The 14931-nt window shown below is 38.5% G+C and overlaps 2 protein-coding genes across 2 annotated transcripts in view; one reads left to right on the forward strand and one right to left on the reverse strand.

Moving 5' to 3' along the window:
* Positions 1 to 3577, forward strand: part of gabrb1 (gamma-aminobutyric acid type A receptor subunit beta1) — a 28902-nt gene extending 25325 nt beyond the window's left edge. Inside the window, exons 6-9 of the mRNA XM_036573898.1 lie at positions 82 to 216; positions 1559 to 1711; positions 2022 to 2275; positions 3125 to 3577. Coding sequence (XP_036429791.1) covers positions 82 to 216; positions 1559 to 1711; positions 2022 to 2275; positions 3125 to 3472 — 890 coding nt within the window. The 3' untranslated portion in view covers positions 3473 to 3577. The remainder of the gene's footprint in view (positions 1 to 81; positions 217 to 1558; positions 1712 to 2021; positions 2276 to 3124) is intronic.
* Positions 3578 to 10596: 7019 nt separating this feature from the next.
* Positions 10597 to 14931, reverse strand: commd8 (COMM domain containing 8). The gene is made up of 5 exons (XM_036573901.1): positions 14836 to 14931; positions 13501 to 13656; positions 13125 to 13277; positions 11212 to 11367; positions 10597 to 11108 (listed from the first exon to the last, which is right to left on the reverse strand). The coding sequence occupies exons 1-5, from the start codon at positions 14929 to 14931 to the stop codon at positions 11088 to 11090; spliced, it is 582 nt and encodes a 193-aa protein (XP_036429794.1). The 3' UTR covers positions 10597 to 11087.

Consider the following 14931-nt stretch of genomic DNA (forward strand, 5'->3'; position numbering starts at 1 on the left):
CTGTTCTGAATTGAATGTATACTTCTCCCTCTCTCTCTCTCTCTCTCTCTCTCTCTCTCTCTCTCTCTCTCTCTCTCTTAGATGGCTACACCACAGATGACATTGAGTTTTACTGGCAGGAGGGGAGTTCAGTAACAGGAGTGGACAACATTGAGCTGCCACAGTTTTCCATCATCGACTATAAAACTTTATCTAAGAAGGTGGTATTTGCCACAGGTACACTTTCTGTTTATGCTGCGTACTTTAACCCTTTAAAATCACAGACTTATTTCACAGTTATTAATCTTATGACTTGTTATTCTGTAACTACTATGAAGCTGATATGTAAGTTGTGTACCTTTAAGAGTAGGAAATCAAAGTGCAGGCCCACATACAGGACTTGCATACTTGCAAATTTATGTTACTTGAAGTCAACCAGAAGTTCAAAATTGACCTTCTTTACATTCCTTCTATGAAAATATAAATTTTTGCCCCCCTTTAAAATATCTTTTGATTTTTGATTACAACATTGTGCACCTTTGTGCATGTACCACCACATTCAATCATCATCGTGAGAAACCACTCAGCTTGCTCAGGGAGCCTTCTTGACACCACGTTTCACTTTGAAATACGTCACAGTACAGAAGGAAAACGTGTTTAATGTCTGATTCACATTGACGTTAATAATTTCTCTTGAACTGCAAGAGGGAGCCAAAAATTTAAAGAACAAAGAAGGTGAAAAGTGATGAAATAGTGAAAGTTTTTTTTTCTTGCACATTTCCTGCTGGAACACCTGTAGAACAAACTGTTTTTTTTCATAGACACAGCAATGATAGTCAAAGGAAATGCAGCGATGTTACACAAATCTATCCAAAATGAACTTCACTTAATAAAGATGCAAACACTCTTGAATTAAAGCTGACATTCTGCACTTTGACCTCAGTCATTTTTTTGTTTAATATTCAGTGTGCTGGAGCCAATTATACAAAAATGTGTCACCATCCATTTACTTATGGACTGTGTGTATGTATATGCAAGGTGCAAAATACAGGGGGTTCTGGGGGGGTCCAGGACTACCTAATTAACCTCTTCGACCCCCTGAATGTCTCAAAATTCCAGAATTTAACCTGTTTCACCCACAATCAGTGAGCTTCTGTCTTTGGTATTCTTGGCTAACTACACATGTAGCACTGGTCTGCCTTGTTGTATATACACTGTGTATATGTTATTGTATACCTGGATTGGTAGTGGTCAGTCATGACTACAGAAGGATTTAAACATCATTATAGCACTTGGTCAGTAAACATGTGGATGTAAATTGGTGTCTTTTGAATAGTGCTGTGCAGAGGTGGGGGCCATGGGTTCACTGGCCACAGGGGAAATCTGATTGGCTTCTTAGGTGCCAGCATCAATTTCATCATCTGAACTAAATCAGTCTTGACTACAGAAGTAAGATTGTTGCAGCACTTGGTCAGAAGTTGTTTGGATGTAAATCTGTCTGCGCTGTACAAAATGATGTCAGCGCTGTTTGTTGTGAGTGTCCCCCACAGACACGGTCCTCTTCCTCTCTCTCTCTCAGGCTCGTACCCTCGTCTGTCTCTGAGTTTTAAGCTGAAGAGGAACATCGGATATTTCATCCTCCAAACCTACATGCCATCAAACCTGATCACCATCCTGTCCTGGGTCTCCTTCTGGATCAACTATGATGCCTCTGCAGCACGGGTAGCTCTAGGTGTGTGTGTATGTGTGTGTGTGTGTGTGTGTGTGTGTGTGTGTGTGTGTGTGTAGAAACAGAACAAGATTTAACACTTACTGTGAATCTCCCATCACTTAAACCACATTGATGGTGTTAACACTTAGAAGTTGAGATATATTACTATTATATTTGAATGGAATTATGCAATTACGTGCTGGACATAACTGCAACTTCTAAGGGTTAGGTTATAAGATTCACCCCAAAACAACTAGGATTTTTACATGATACAGTAATTACATGACAATTCAACCCATGCTAGCTCTGAGGTTTCACTGTATCTCTGCAGGAATCACCACTGTGCTGACCATGACTACCATCAACACTCATCTGCGGGAGACACTTCCTAAGATCCCCTATGTAAAGGCCATAGATATCTACCTAATGGGCTGCTTCGTCTTTGTCTTCTTGGCCCTGCTTGAATACGCCTTTGTCAACTACATTTTTTTTGGCCGAGGCCCACACCTACAGAAGAAGGTGGCGGAGAAAGCTGCTAAGAGCAACAATGAGAAGAGCAGGCTGGAAAGTAACAAAGTCCAGGTGGTAAGATCTACAGATCCATCTTTAAGCACTTTCTTCAAATTTCAGAATATTCTGAATGCACAGACAGTGCAGTAATTTTAGTTGAGCGTGAGAGGCGAATGGAGAAAAAGAAATTTTTCTTGCATCATGTTGGAACTCATGGACACAGCAGCAGTAATCAAAGAAAATCCAATGGTCATACAGAGGTAAATGACTGAGCTACCATGCAGCCTAATCTGTGTTTTACTAAATACAGATGTAAACACCCTCAAATTAAAGCAAATTAAATTCTGCACTTTAACCTCATAGTTACTGCTTCATTTTATATGTGATATGGTGGAATACAGACCCAATACTGCCCACTTATGGATGTGCAATGGTATTCCTGGTTTGGAAGCAATCAGTCATGATTTCAAAAGAACAATGTTGTCTTAGCACTTAGTCAGCAAAAGTTTGGGCATAAATTGGCATCTCTTAAAAAGAAGACGGGGCCTGGGGCGGGGGACACAGGTGCGCTGAAAATCTGACTGGCCTCTTAAATGCTATGGGAACCAGGTGTGGTTTTGCTCCGGTTCACACACAACTTCTCCATCAACACATCAGCAGTTATCAATTATAGCAATTAGAACGTGTTTAGAGATTAGAAATTATAGCAATTACAATGTGTTTAGAAATTAGAAATTATGTCAATAAAAACATGTTTAGAAATTAGAAATAAATTTAGTTAGAATGTGTTATTTGGCCTCTGAACAGGAATTGTGGCCTCTTTAAAGCCTACCTAAAACCAAAATACAAGAACTGCCAGTTGTTTTCCTCTCTCAACCTTTCTCTCCTAAACCCCATCTCTCTTTCTCTCTTTCCTTCCTAAAGGTCGACGCCCATGGGAACATTCCGCTCACCAATCTCGATCTGCGCCTCACCGGTGCTGAGATGCTGGGCAGTCTTGGAGACCCTCGGAATACCATGTTTTCTTACGACAGCGCGAGCATCCAGTACCGCAAGCCCCTGACAGGTCGTGACCTGTATGGCCGGCCCACTGCTTCCCTCGAGCGGCCGATCACGCACAAGAAAAGCCGCTTGAGGAGGCGAGCCTCTCAGCTTAAGGTGAAAATTCCAGACCTGACGGACGTGAATGCTATTGACAAGTGGTCCCGTGTCATCTTCCCCATCACCTACACCTTCTTCAACCTGGTGTACTGGCTTTACTATGTCCACTAGGGGGCAGCGGTGCACTTGGCTCAGCTTCCACTCATCAGGTCTGGCCAGGCTTTCTCAACAATCATTTGCTTGTGACTTTTTTTGTCACAAACGTGGTCTTTTCCTCTGTAAATATGTTGGAATATAGTGATAAATAAATACATATACACAAATTAGGGAAATATGATTTTAAAGCAGCAATTTACGTAAAATTTTAAATTTTATCCTGCCTTCTATAAGCTATTGAGTCATTTAGATAGTATAGTTAAAATTAGTTTTAAATAGGACACTGGAATCAGCACTTTACGATGGCCCTTGCTCCATGTGACAGTGGATCGCAGGGGCGTAGCAGGTGTGTAAAGGATTTTTTTGTGTAGAGAAGAAACTCACCTCTTCACACACCGTGCATGAACGCACCACAGCTCAAAGACCCCAAAGTGAGAACCAGGCTCAACCCAGCAGCATTTAAAAGTGTTTTCAGACCTTTCAGCTTAAGTCATCTCACAAAGTTAGTTCTTAGTGTGTGTAACAGCCTTTTAAACTTCGCTCTGCTTTGAAACAGAGTGCGTTTTGCAACAAGTACGTTCACAGTGGAATCACGGTCGCAGAGGTATCACTGTGAACAAGGAAAGCAAGACTGGGACAATTCTAGACTTAAAGGACATTACAGCTTTTGAGTCTTGTCAGTGTGCCTGTGTGTGTGTGTGCTAACATTTTTTGTGCACGATGTTCAGTACTTACTAATTCGGTCTTTCACAGTCACGCTTAGCTCTTGTACCCAGTTTGTTACAACAGACAAATCAGCTGACATACAGCATACAGGGATCTATCAGTATACTAATGAAAATATGTTAAAATATTTCTCAAAATTTCGTTTTTTTTTGTCATCAAGAAGTCAGGTATTAAAAGATGATGTCACCATTAGGCCTGGGCGAAAGAATCTGATATCAGTAATGACTGACAATTTTAAGCAGCTTGGTAAATAAGGTTGAGTAATATGTATACATAATGTTTTGTTCCCTTTTACTGTAAAAACCAAACATTACTACAGGGGATTAGTGGGCTGCTGGAGCCCCTAAAGTGCCATTGTGCAAAAAAAAAATTGCAAGAATATTGCGTTCTCATGCAAGATTTTGTGTTCCTTCGCAATGTTTTTTGCATTCGCTTGCATAATTTTTGCATTCTTTCGCAAACGATTTGCATTCTCTTGTAATAGTTTTGCTTTCTTTTGCAAAATCCATTGCATTTGCAAGGAAGTGCAAGGAAATTATTGTGAGGGAACACAATGTCATTTTTTTAGCACAGCCCTTTAGGGGCTCCATAATAACCCATTCAGCTATTGTACAGTTAATTTTTCTGTCACTCTGCTTTGGTTTTCCCAGATTAAAGGGGAATTCCAGCGATTTTTCTTAATTTCTGCCTAATTCAGTTGTAGAGATGCACACAAAGTCATTCAGAGTCGTTTGATTTGAAATGCACCATTCTGTTGAAACCTGACAAATCTGAATTCTTCACAGTGGTGGTGACTGGAAACAAGGTTTGTAATATAGCAATTTTATTTGCTATCCACACTGACTGCTGAATCTACACGTCTTCTGAGATTTTAGATGTAAATCTGAAAAAATATATTTTTTCTCTTAAAAATCTCTGCAGGTAACTCTTTACCATGAGTGTATTATAAAAACAAAAGCATTTGGTGTAAAAACTTTATGTGATGGACCTTTCAGAGGCACTAAACTCTTCCTAACCATTTAAATCTTAACAGGAATTTTGAAGATCGTTGGAATTCCTCTTTAAGTATCCTGGTGTTTTTTATGAGTTGTAAACTAAGAAAATATAATACTTTATGGTTTTCTACTGTCACCTATATGCTTTCCGCTACAACAACAAAAAAGTGTTTTAAAATATGTAAATCATGTCAACATGGCTTTAGTACTCATTCATTTAGATCACGTGTTGCAGACTGATGGTTCTCCAGCAGGAGGCGATATTAGTACACAAATCAGCATGAGCCCACACCAGCAGGAGCTGATAAGTGCAGTAACAACTTTGGTGAAATAGTTTTCAGGAAAAAAAAGGTTTGTTATTTAGCATTAAATTATTAAATATGTGCTTTTCATTAAAGTTTTTCATAAAATTAGTTAATTAAAAAAAATATATAAGCATAAAAAACATAAGCTGAATATAGAATAAAACTTAGGCCTAAGCTGCAGGTAAGGGTGAGGCGATATTATTAATTTTTTAACAACAAAAGTGCTAATTATTTGTAGATATCGCCCAGGCCTTCTCACCACAGTTTTGATGAACAATTCTAGGAGTCATTGGTCATTCTTTGTTGCAACAGGGCATAAGTTTATATTGGCAGAAGCCTTGTGTCAAATCTGATGGCTTAGTCAACAAAATGATACATTTTTACTGTCACTCCTCTTCATAACATCATGCTTTGACAGCGTAAGAAAACCACAAATCCCTGTCCCACACTGGGTACATACCACTGAAATAAACCACCATGACCTCATAGAGGACGCGTCCTCTGCTAGAAATGTATGTTATTGTAGAAGACTTGTGACTTGAGTGTCTATCTATCTTTACATTTAGCTTTAAACACATGCACTGTGACTTATGTGGTACCCAGGCTCACCACAGGAAACAAAAAAAGCAGATAGATCTAATCAACTTGCTGTTACTTCTTCTGGCTCAATTTGTGCCTTCGAATCAAAATTGCGACATTTTACAGGGTTTAACCTACAGCATCAGCATCAGTTAATGAACTTTTCTAAAGGAAAACTCAAGGTTACCATGATAACTTAATGATAATATTACTGTCTTGGGCTTTTTACGATGCTCTGTGTTAACATTATAGATTGCATAGAAGTGTCAAAGAGTAGCTACTAGAGCAACATTCCAGCATTTCAGTGACAATCTATGAAGAGCAGCTTTAGGACTGGCTGTCAGAAGGTCTAACTGGCTCTTTTGCTGGCATCTGGCATTTTCAGAACGAAGACACGATCCAAAATACATACACGTAGGCCTGTCACGATTATGAAATCTTAGCTGATGATTAATCACCATATAATCATCGCAATTAACAATTTGTCTTTTTTTGTTATTGTTTGAATGCAACTATTAGAGTGCAAGATTGAGGTGGCCAAATTAGCTGATTAGCTGTTTTGCTTCAATACTTGGAAGTTCACAAATCAGGACAGAAAAATGGAAGAAAAAAATCATCTTTCTTAGGTCTGCAAAAGGCTGCATACTGGGATTCTAAGGTAAAGGGCTCATCTAGTGAATCAATTAAAAATGCAAAATGTTATTAAGAAAAACCAAAAGAAAAGTTTGGCAAAAAATGAAATGTACATTTTCCTCAAATCTAGTTGAGGTCAAATAATGAAACATTATTTTAAATGCCGTCAACAGCTGCACTGGTAAACATCTTGTAGCACCATTCAGAAGTAGTTGTCAGGTTGTTTGGGGTGTTTCGTGGTCTAATGGTAGAAGTGGTAAGCCAGCAAACAGTCCCAAATGGTGCCCTCTGGTTCCCCTCAAAGGCCACACTTTGGTGGTGTCAACAATGTGCAGATCTATCTCAAGGGTACTTGGTTTAAATGCCAGCTTGGTCCTAGACTTCACAGAGTTAAAAAAGCATTTTCTCTTTGCTTTTATTTACGTGTATTTGCCTCCACCCAACTGACGAAAACACAACCATTTTGTACCCAACCTATTATGTAATAATGGTGACAGGCCTACATACTCAGTCATATACATACTCACAGTTATAGCAGAATATGCATGTCTATACACTCACATTCACCTATTTGAAGCTTATAAACACTCAAATTACACAGAAGATGGAAGACTTGATAGAAAAACATAACCTGCTTTGAAGATAACTGGCCTGGTGTTTTCTACCACAGCAGATGCCAAAAAAAGATGAAACATCCTGAGGGTCTTTAAAACATCATTCAGATGAAGCTGTTTATGTAATATAGCTGTAAATTGAAATACATTATAGCTGAAATACATTCATGCTCTTTATCTCTGTGCTCCCATACTGATGCCAGTGTGAATGAGTGAGACAGTGGAAAGTATGAGTGAAACCGAGAGATGTGTGTGCGTGTATGTGTGTGTACGCCTATGACAGTAAGCACAGTTGTTCTTAAGAATCCTTTGTCTTAAACCATGAGAAATTTTGAAGGATTCTAATAAACTGTTTCACCAAACCAGTGCCACTTGTGATCTGTGAGTTTGTGTAGTTGTGCCTGTAGGTCTGTTGGGAGGAATATTTTAGTTAGTTTTGTTTTGTTTTGTTTTCTTTTTTCTGTTCTGTTCTTGTGTATTTGTTTCTTAACTTCTTTTCTAAGTACAGTTGTATGCAAAAGTTTGAGTGCACCTGGTCAAATCTTGTTAATGTGAAAATAAGTCAACACATCCTCTACAGAGAAAATGAAACATATTAGGGGAAAAATAAAACATAGTATGCAAGCAACCAAACAGAATTTGCAGAAAAATGTTATTTAAATTTGTTCTGTGTAGAGAATGTCAACTTATTTTCACCCAACCACAAAACAAGCAATATGACTGTTCAAACTTTGGCATATGAATGTATATGGAACCACTTTTATTGTTCTTGGTAACCAACTTCATGCTACATTTGTGGCAGATAGAGAAAAATGCAGAAGTATTCCTTTAAAGGCTAATTCCCATTTATTATTTGTTGGAGTGCTTCATAGAACCACTCATAACTAGACACTTATACAGCTGTGACATACCTGCTGGAGAAAGTTATCTTTTTCATCATACCCTCTTTGAGAATAACATCTCACTTTGCCCTGGCCTGGAATGAAGAGTTAGAAGATTCTTTACTTAGATTAGTCTCCTCTGACGGAACAGAACATCTATATCACACAGCCGTGGGCTGAAGCAAAAGGGCTGAGGGGTTTAACGCCAGCCTAAAGAAAAATGCAGCTTATTTAAGAATCGATTCTTGGCCCATCACCCCCATCACACATTCGGATGGCTTGCGTTCTCCTGAGGGCTAGACTAATGGACCGATCTGACACTTAATAGAGAGTAAAGGCTCAGCCAGAGCTGGGAGCAAAGATGATAAAGAAAACTCTAATCAAAATATTATCTCTCGCTCAGAATTGAGAAGCAGTGTATCTGCCAAGAGCATCTATCAGTGCAGTGCGTCGCTTGCATGCATTAAACTTGAATTTACTCACATTCATGCTTCAGAAGCCATAATGAGCCTAAGCTACAATACATCTTATGCTCATTGCCTATATCATTTTAGAAGATAGAGAATTCCCAGTTGTAGTTATAGGCTGGGAACCACTTAAAGGGCCTGAATCCTCCATTTTTTTGTATTTATATTTTTCCTTGATGTCCACTTATGACATTTTTGTGGTTTTATGTATCAAATACAGTAATATTTAAATTTGACATAACCGTTTTTCAACCTTTCTTTATCTCTTAAAATTAAACAAGCTGTTTTTTTTTGTTTTGTTTTTTTTACCCCCGTGACCCAGAAGGATAAGCGGCTTAGAATATGCTTTTGCTTTTCAGAGCTAGATAGAAACAGTCTGAGGATGGAAACAGGCTAGGATATACGCCAGCAAGATACATAATACAGAGAGAGGCTTTGAGTGCAAAACCAGCAGTGAGAAGTGAAGAAAGCATGTTAGCACTGGATTCTGTCCCTATAAATAATGTATTTAGGGAATTCCACTGTACTCTAAGTCATGCTCAGATGAGCAGGAGATACTGGAGTTCTTCCACATCTTTTTGGCCTTCTCTTTTTAAAAAAGTAGCACGCAAACCTGTTGGATGTCTCCATTACTTTTAGGACCTCACAGACACCACAGAGGACATGGAGATCCTCTCAACTGCAAGTATATTAGACTCATAATAATGGATGTGAATGTAACTTTCTTGCTAAACCTCTCGGTTAGACTGGATATTATTACCCATTTTATATTTAACTTTAGATGCTTAATCAAAACAGTTGCATGTTCTCCCAGTCACACTGTTCTCAGTATAAAGACTGTTGATGCTTGTTTCGAATTGTTGGGATATAAGCTTAACACCAAGGAAGGAATTTTGTATTCAAAAAAGGTGTTAATGTTGAGCAAATTTTCATATGCAATATCCCTAGAGTGCCCAATCCTGGTCCTGGAAATCTATCACCCTGGAGAGTTCTATCCATTGTGTCTGGCTTTAATATTCAGATGCTCCTGAGAGCCTTCATTACCCAAAGCAGGTGTGTTAGATTAGGGTTGGAGCTGAAGTCTGCATGGTGATCGAGCTCTAGGAAAAGTATTGGGCACCCATTCACTCACCCATTCACAGCTCAGTTATTTGTACTAAATCACCTGTAACCTCCCTGTATCCTGCACCCGTGATGCCCAATGGACACATACATTTCCAATGTTTCCTTAGCAACTACATGGCTCAGTCAGTTTGGCAAGCCATCTGCACTAGAACAACTGTTTTTCAGATAATTATATTAAATGGGAAAAGTGGGAGGACTGACTGAATAACATAAAACATTAGTACAACACTACTGTATTTTACTCTGCACTATATTTCTTCTCCTTAGGCCTGGGAGTGTGAAATATTCTGCTGTCACTGTCTACATGGCCTGTCTGAAAAATACATTCTTTGACAAATCACACAGAGTCCAGTTGTATCTTACTTTAGACAAATGGCAAAACAAAGTGTAATGCAATATTAGTGACGAAAAATTGGTGTACACTCAAACATTGCCAGTTCAAAACATCTCAGCTAGCATCAGCTCCCAAATTTCCTTGCCAAGGTCAAATTGATATTGCTTTATATCTTTCTTTTTGCTGGATGTCCTTCTCTATGTTTTGGTTATTGGACTGAGGAATCGACTCTTACATGTCATCGATCCTCATCACTTGGAATCGGAATTGGACTCATTTCTAGAATTGAACAGCCCTCGTTACTGTGGTTAACTCTATTTTGAAATCTTGCTTGCCTTCGTCTCCAGAAGCAACATGTGGCACGGAACTGAAAATCCCAATAAAGGGGTAAACATAAAAACATACACAGGGAAGTGATGAAACAGTCTTGTTGAAGTGCTACAGAAAAGAGTCTGGCTCTTGTTTTCAGAACAGTACTTGGTAAATAATCCTTTTTCAGTTTAATAAGGAAAGAGTAGCAATTAACCACATTGTATTAAAAGAAGAGTTGCAGAATTATTGAGGAATATATACAATTGATTGCTATTACATGAGAAAAATCTGTTCTAGAAAAATGAAGAACAAAAATACTTTGATTTAGTCAGAACCCTCCCACTGCTTTTAAATATTCTGAGCTGTTCTCAGAAAGCAAAAACTTACCAAGGTCCTGTGACTCATGGCTATTTACTGTACTGCCAACAGACATCAGTCTTGGGCCAACCCATGCACCAGTTTCAACACGTACATAAATACACATTATCACAGTCATTTTTTTCTAGGTCCAGAAATAAAAGCCAGGTGCTGACTGCTAGTTTCTCATCCTGTTTGCACAGTAGAGGCGTCCCAAAAAAGATCACACTTCCTCGACCCTGAGGCATGCACTTCAGCTCCATCGCAGCAGGGTGAGATCTGCAGCTGGTCATGTGTTGTGTTCATTTCAACTGTAGGACCACCTACAGAATTAGTAGAGAAACAAATGCGTGTATGAACATGTTTGCAGCTCTAAAAATGCTGAGTGAGGTGCATGTAAGTAAAAGTGAAAGAAACCGATGATACCTTATTAGCAGCCTCTAATGCACTGATGAGTGTGTGCAGCTCTTCTTTGTTCATTTCTATATTTACAGCCCTCTGGATTCCATTCTCTTTCAGGTCCAGACTGAGGTTCAATAGAGGAGTGTTTAAAGATGACAGCTTATCACTGGACAATGCAAGCTAGAAAGAAAGGCAGAGGGATTGAACATAGAACAGAAAAACATTGGTCCATAATTATCAAGCATCTAAGAACACTGGGCCTCAGTCACCAATATCTTCCTAAGTTTTTTCTCAAATTTATTCTTGAGAAAGGTTCTAAGAAAAAGTCTACTTCAGATTCATGACGTGTTCTTAAGCTGCAGAACTGTTCACACCTTTATGCTCTTGAGTGTGTGTAGATTCTGTACTTACCTTAGAACAAATAGCAAATAAGAAAGCATTGGTGAATGTCAGAATCTTCATGAAAACTGCGCAAGTGGATTTTAAGAAGAAATTTTTTTGGGGTAAAATATTGCATCAGACACCTGATTGGTTATATTTAAACGGACAAATCAATCATAAAGATATCAAGTAGGTATTATTATTGCTTTGACCGTCATACACATAGATGTTAAGTGTCTCTGTGTTCATGCAAACCATTTTTTTGGCTCAAATGGTGGCAAACGTAAAAGTAACAGAGCACCTGAATCCCTCATAGACTTCTGACCAATAAACAAAAACCCATGTGTAATCAGGGTTTGGCAAAATACAGAAAAACTAAAGATGTCTGAATACCGAATACACTGTCATAAATGTATTCAGTAATGTATTCCACTACAATACATAAAAAGAAAGACATTCAGAACACATTCAGAATACATTTGGAATGCATATATATATATATATATATTAGAATACATGGAAAAAAAACTGTATTGCTTTATTTTTATTTAACTCACACTGTTCCTCATTGTTACTGGTTAGCAGTTTTCTTCATGTAATTCTTCTGTTAATATGTTTCACGAAAAATTTTATTATTTAAATGTTTACAAAAATGATCACAAAATCCTCAACATCATTTTGGCTCTCATGGCCTCTTTCAGTCTACTGCTGCTCCCATAATCCCACTGCCCTTTCATGGCCTAAGCAAACAATTTGCTATTTCCCAATAACAAAATCTTGCTTATTTGACTATAAAGTGGGTAGCTGTGTGAGTTTCAATTAATATTGTAATTGTATGTAACAATTGTATGTAACTTGCCACAAAATACATGTACAAATCCAGTACAACACCAACGCTAAGCTTATCACTTGTGAACATGTCCACTACCGAGGACAATATTCAGTTCAGTAGCAGTTAAGTAACACTAAGATTGATAACTGACTCATTACAGTGATTTATCCGTCTACTCAGGCTTTAGAAGGAAGTTTAGTGTTCGTGAAGAAGCCATTTACTGAGATCTTCTTTAGAGTACGCCTTGCTCACTTTAAAATTGTTAATAAACAAGCATTGGTTGTCTTTCTTTTAAAGACAATATATATTTTTTTTAACTTAAGAGATAAGTATTCTAAAAGAATCCTCTTAAAATTGTCAAAAGTAACTATTTTGAATACTACCTTTACAAACTGTAAATCGGACTGATACTTAATTTCTGTACTCTAAATATATATTCCCAGTACTTGTATTCCGTTACATCCCAACCCTGAGTGTAATTTAGTGCAGTTTAGCTGTTGCAGTGTGAAACCAACTACACCAAACAAAAAAGACACAATGTCACCAAAACTAAACCTCTTTAGGACCTTAGCAAATTAGTTGTGTGTGAAAACAGCATTAATATGAGCCACTGTCCGCAAAACAGCAAGATCCCACTAAAAAGCTAAGAAGGGCATAGATAACTTGAACCCGGTAAACAACAGAGTAATCTGGCACTGTTTTTTAAAATGCATGTAGTGTGTACCTTTATCTGCCAGTTAAAGTCCTGCAGTTGTGTGCTGGAGATTTCATTGGTTCTGTCCACCAAAGCTTGTCTGATCTCCTCCCGTCTGGCATGCACACACTGCAGAGTAGCATCTCTATGTGCAGAGTCTAAATCACCCAGCAGGTCCTGCACCTACAGACAACAATGTTGACCATAAGAGCACATGTCTTAAGAGAATATGTCTTAATTAAACATAACATACAAACATCACATTCTGAATGATGTGGCTCACATCCTAATGACAGAGAGGAAAGATGTTTCTTCTCACTAATGTATACAATGATGCATCCAAGTGTACAGGACAACATATAAAACACAAAACGGTTTGCTCCGAAAAGAATATTGAGACATTAACCTCCTGATCCTTAGACATTCTCCCAACAGCGACTCGGAAAAGTTGGGCGAGTGAGTTCATTAACTCCCCCCACTCTGTCAGACTCCATACTTCACTGTACTCCACTCGTCTTGGGTAACTCCGGCCACACAGTCCATCCACAAACCTGTGCAGGAGCTGGGAAATAGGAATCACAATATTGTGACTGACCACAAACTCAAGAGAATGATGTGAATGATGAACAATAAAACATAATTTACAGTTAAATAATGGCTTTAGTTGAAAAAGTCCATTTTCTCTTTTAAAACAAACTGTGCAAATGGTTTTAATGTAAGGTAACACTGAATGGAAATACAAGACCCTTATGAAAAGGACCTACAGTAATACTAAAGGAAATTCTTCAGGATTCCCAAAAGAACAATACATTCAGACAAGGGTACTACATACGCACTATTAAAAGAGACACAGCTCTCGCACAAGTCATGGTGCTTTATTAACCAGCTGTTGTTGGACACAGCCTCACTGTACACAAGCAGAGTTTTCTTTTTACTCACTACTCTGCTCATGTCTTACTCTCTCAGCTCCCAGCTCAAGCATATCCCCCTGCCCTTCACAATAAGAGTCCTTAGCTCACCATTCCAGTCCTTAGCAGAATAACAAATAACCTAAAATTAACATATAAACATTTTTAGAACATGCTACAGAAGTATAGCCCAATCCTTGTCCTGGACATTTAATTAAAGAGTTTAGATTTAACACCTGGCTCTAATATTCAGACCCCTCTGAAGGACTTAATTACCTGATTCAAGTTGTGTCTGATTAGGGTTATTGCTAAACTCTGCAGGGTGGCAGATCTCCAGGACCTGGATTGGGTATTATTAGAAGTAAGGACAGAACACTTACAGTTTCTTACTGTAACATTACAGATCTTTTTGAAAGGGCATGAATAGCACCAGAAGCACAGGTGTATTCAGTTTTGTTGCTGGAGGGCTAACGTCCAGGAAAGTTTGCTGACTTCCTTCCTCAAACCTGGCTCAACTCATCTGTCAATTGTCAGGTCTAGTAGGCGTGTTTGAGCAGGGAAATCACCAAACTATCCACACTGTGCCGTCCACTTTGGACGCTGGTCCTCCAGGACCGTAACTGAATAACCACATTCTACATCACATCCCACATCAGCTCCACCCAGTCATTACAGCCACAGCTCCACTGACTGAAAGGGTAAAGCAATGTTAATGTGAACTCTGAATCACGTCTGAGTTAACTGGTTAATTCGCGTTTAACTATACTGTTGTCGCTAAATACTGTTTCTAGTATATTTATGGACTTATCCAACAACAGCGCTGTGTTACTCACTTTAGGACACTCTGCCGGAGATAGTTTTTCGAGTAATTTTATCATGATGTTCTCAGCTCCGCTTTCCTCAGTCGTGTCAGCTGACGCGCTGGTCAT

The sequence above is a fragment of the Colossoma macropomum genome, unplaced genomic scaffold, assembly GCF_904425465.1.
Source record: "Colossoma macropomum unplaced genomic scaffold, Colossoma_macropomum, whole genome shotgun sequence".
In the NCBI taxonomy this organism is placed as follows: domain Eukaryota; kingdom Metazoa; phylum Chordata; class Actinopteri; order Characiformes; family Serrasalmidae; genus Colossoma; species Colossoma macropomum.

Excerpts from the sequence above, each read along its gene's own strand:
- commd8 (XM_036573901.1), bottom strand. The coding sequence starts at position 14,931 with ATGACCAGCGCGTCAGCTGACACGACTGAGGAAAGCGGAGCTGAGAAC. Across the intron at positions 13,657-14,835 it reads CTCCGGCAGAGTGTCCTAAA|CTCCTGCACAGGTTTGTGGA; the intron begins GTGAGTAACACA and ends CCTATTTCCCAG. Across the intron at positions 11,109-11,211 it reads CATTAGAGGCTGCTAATAAG|GTGGTCCTACAGTTGAAATG; the intron begins GTATCATCGGTT and ends CTAATTCTGTAG.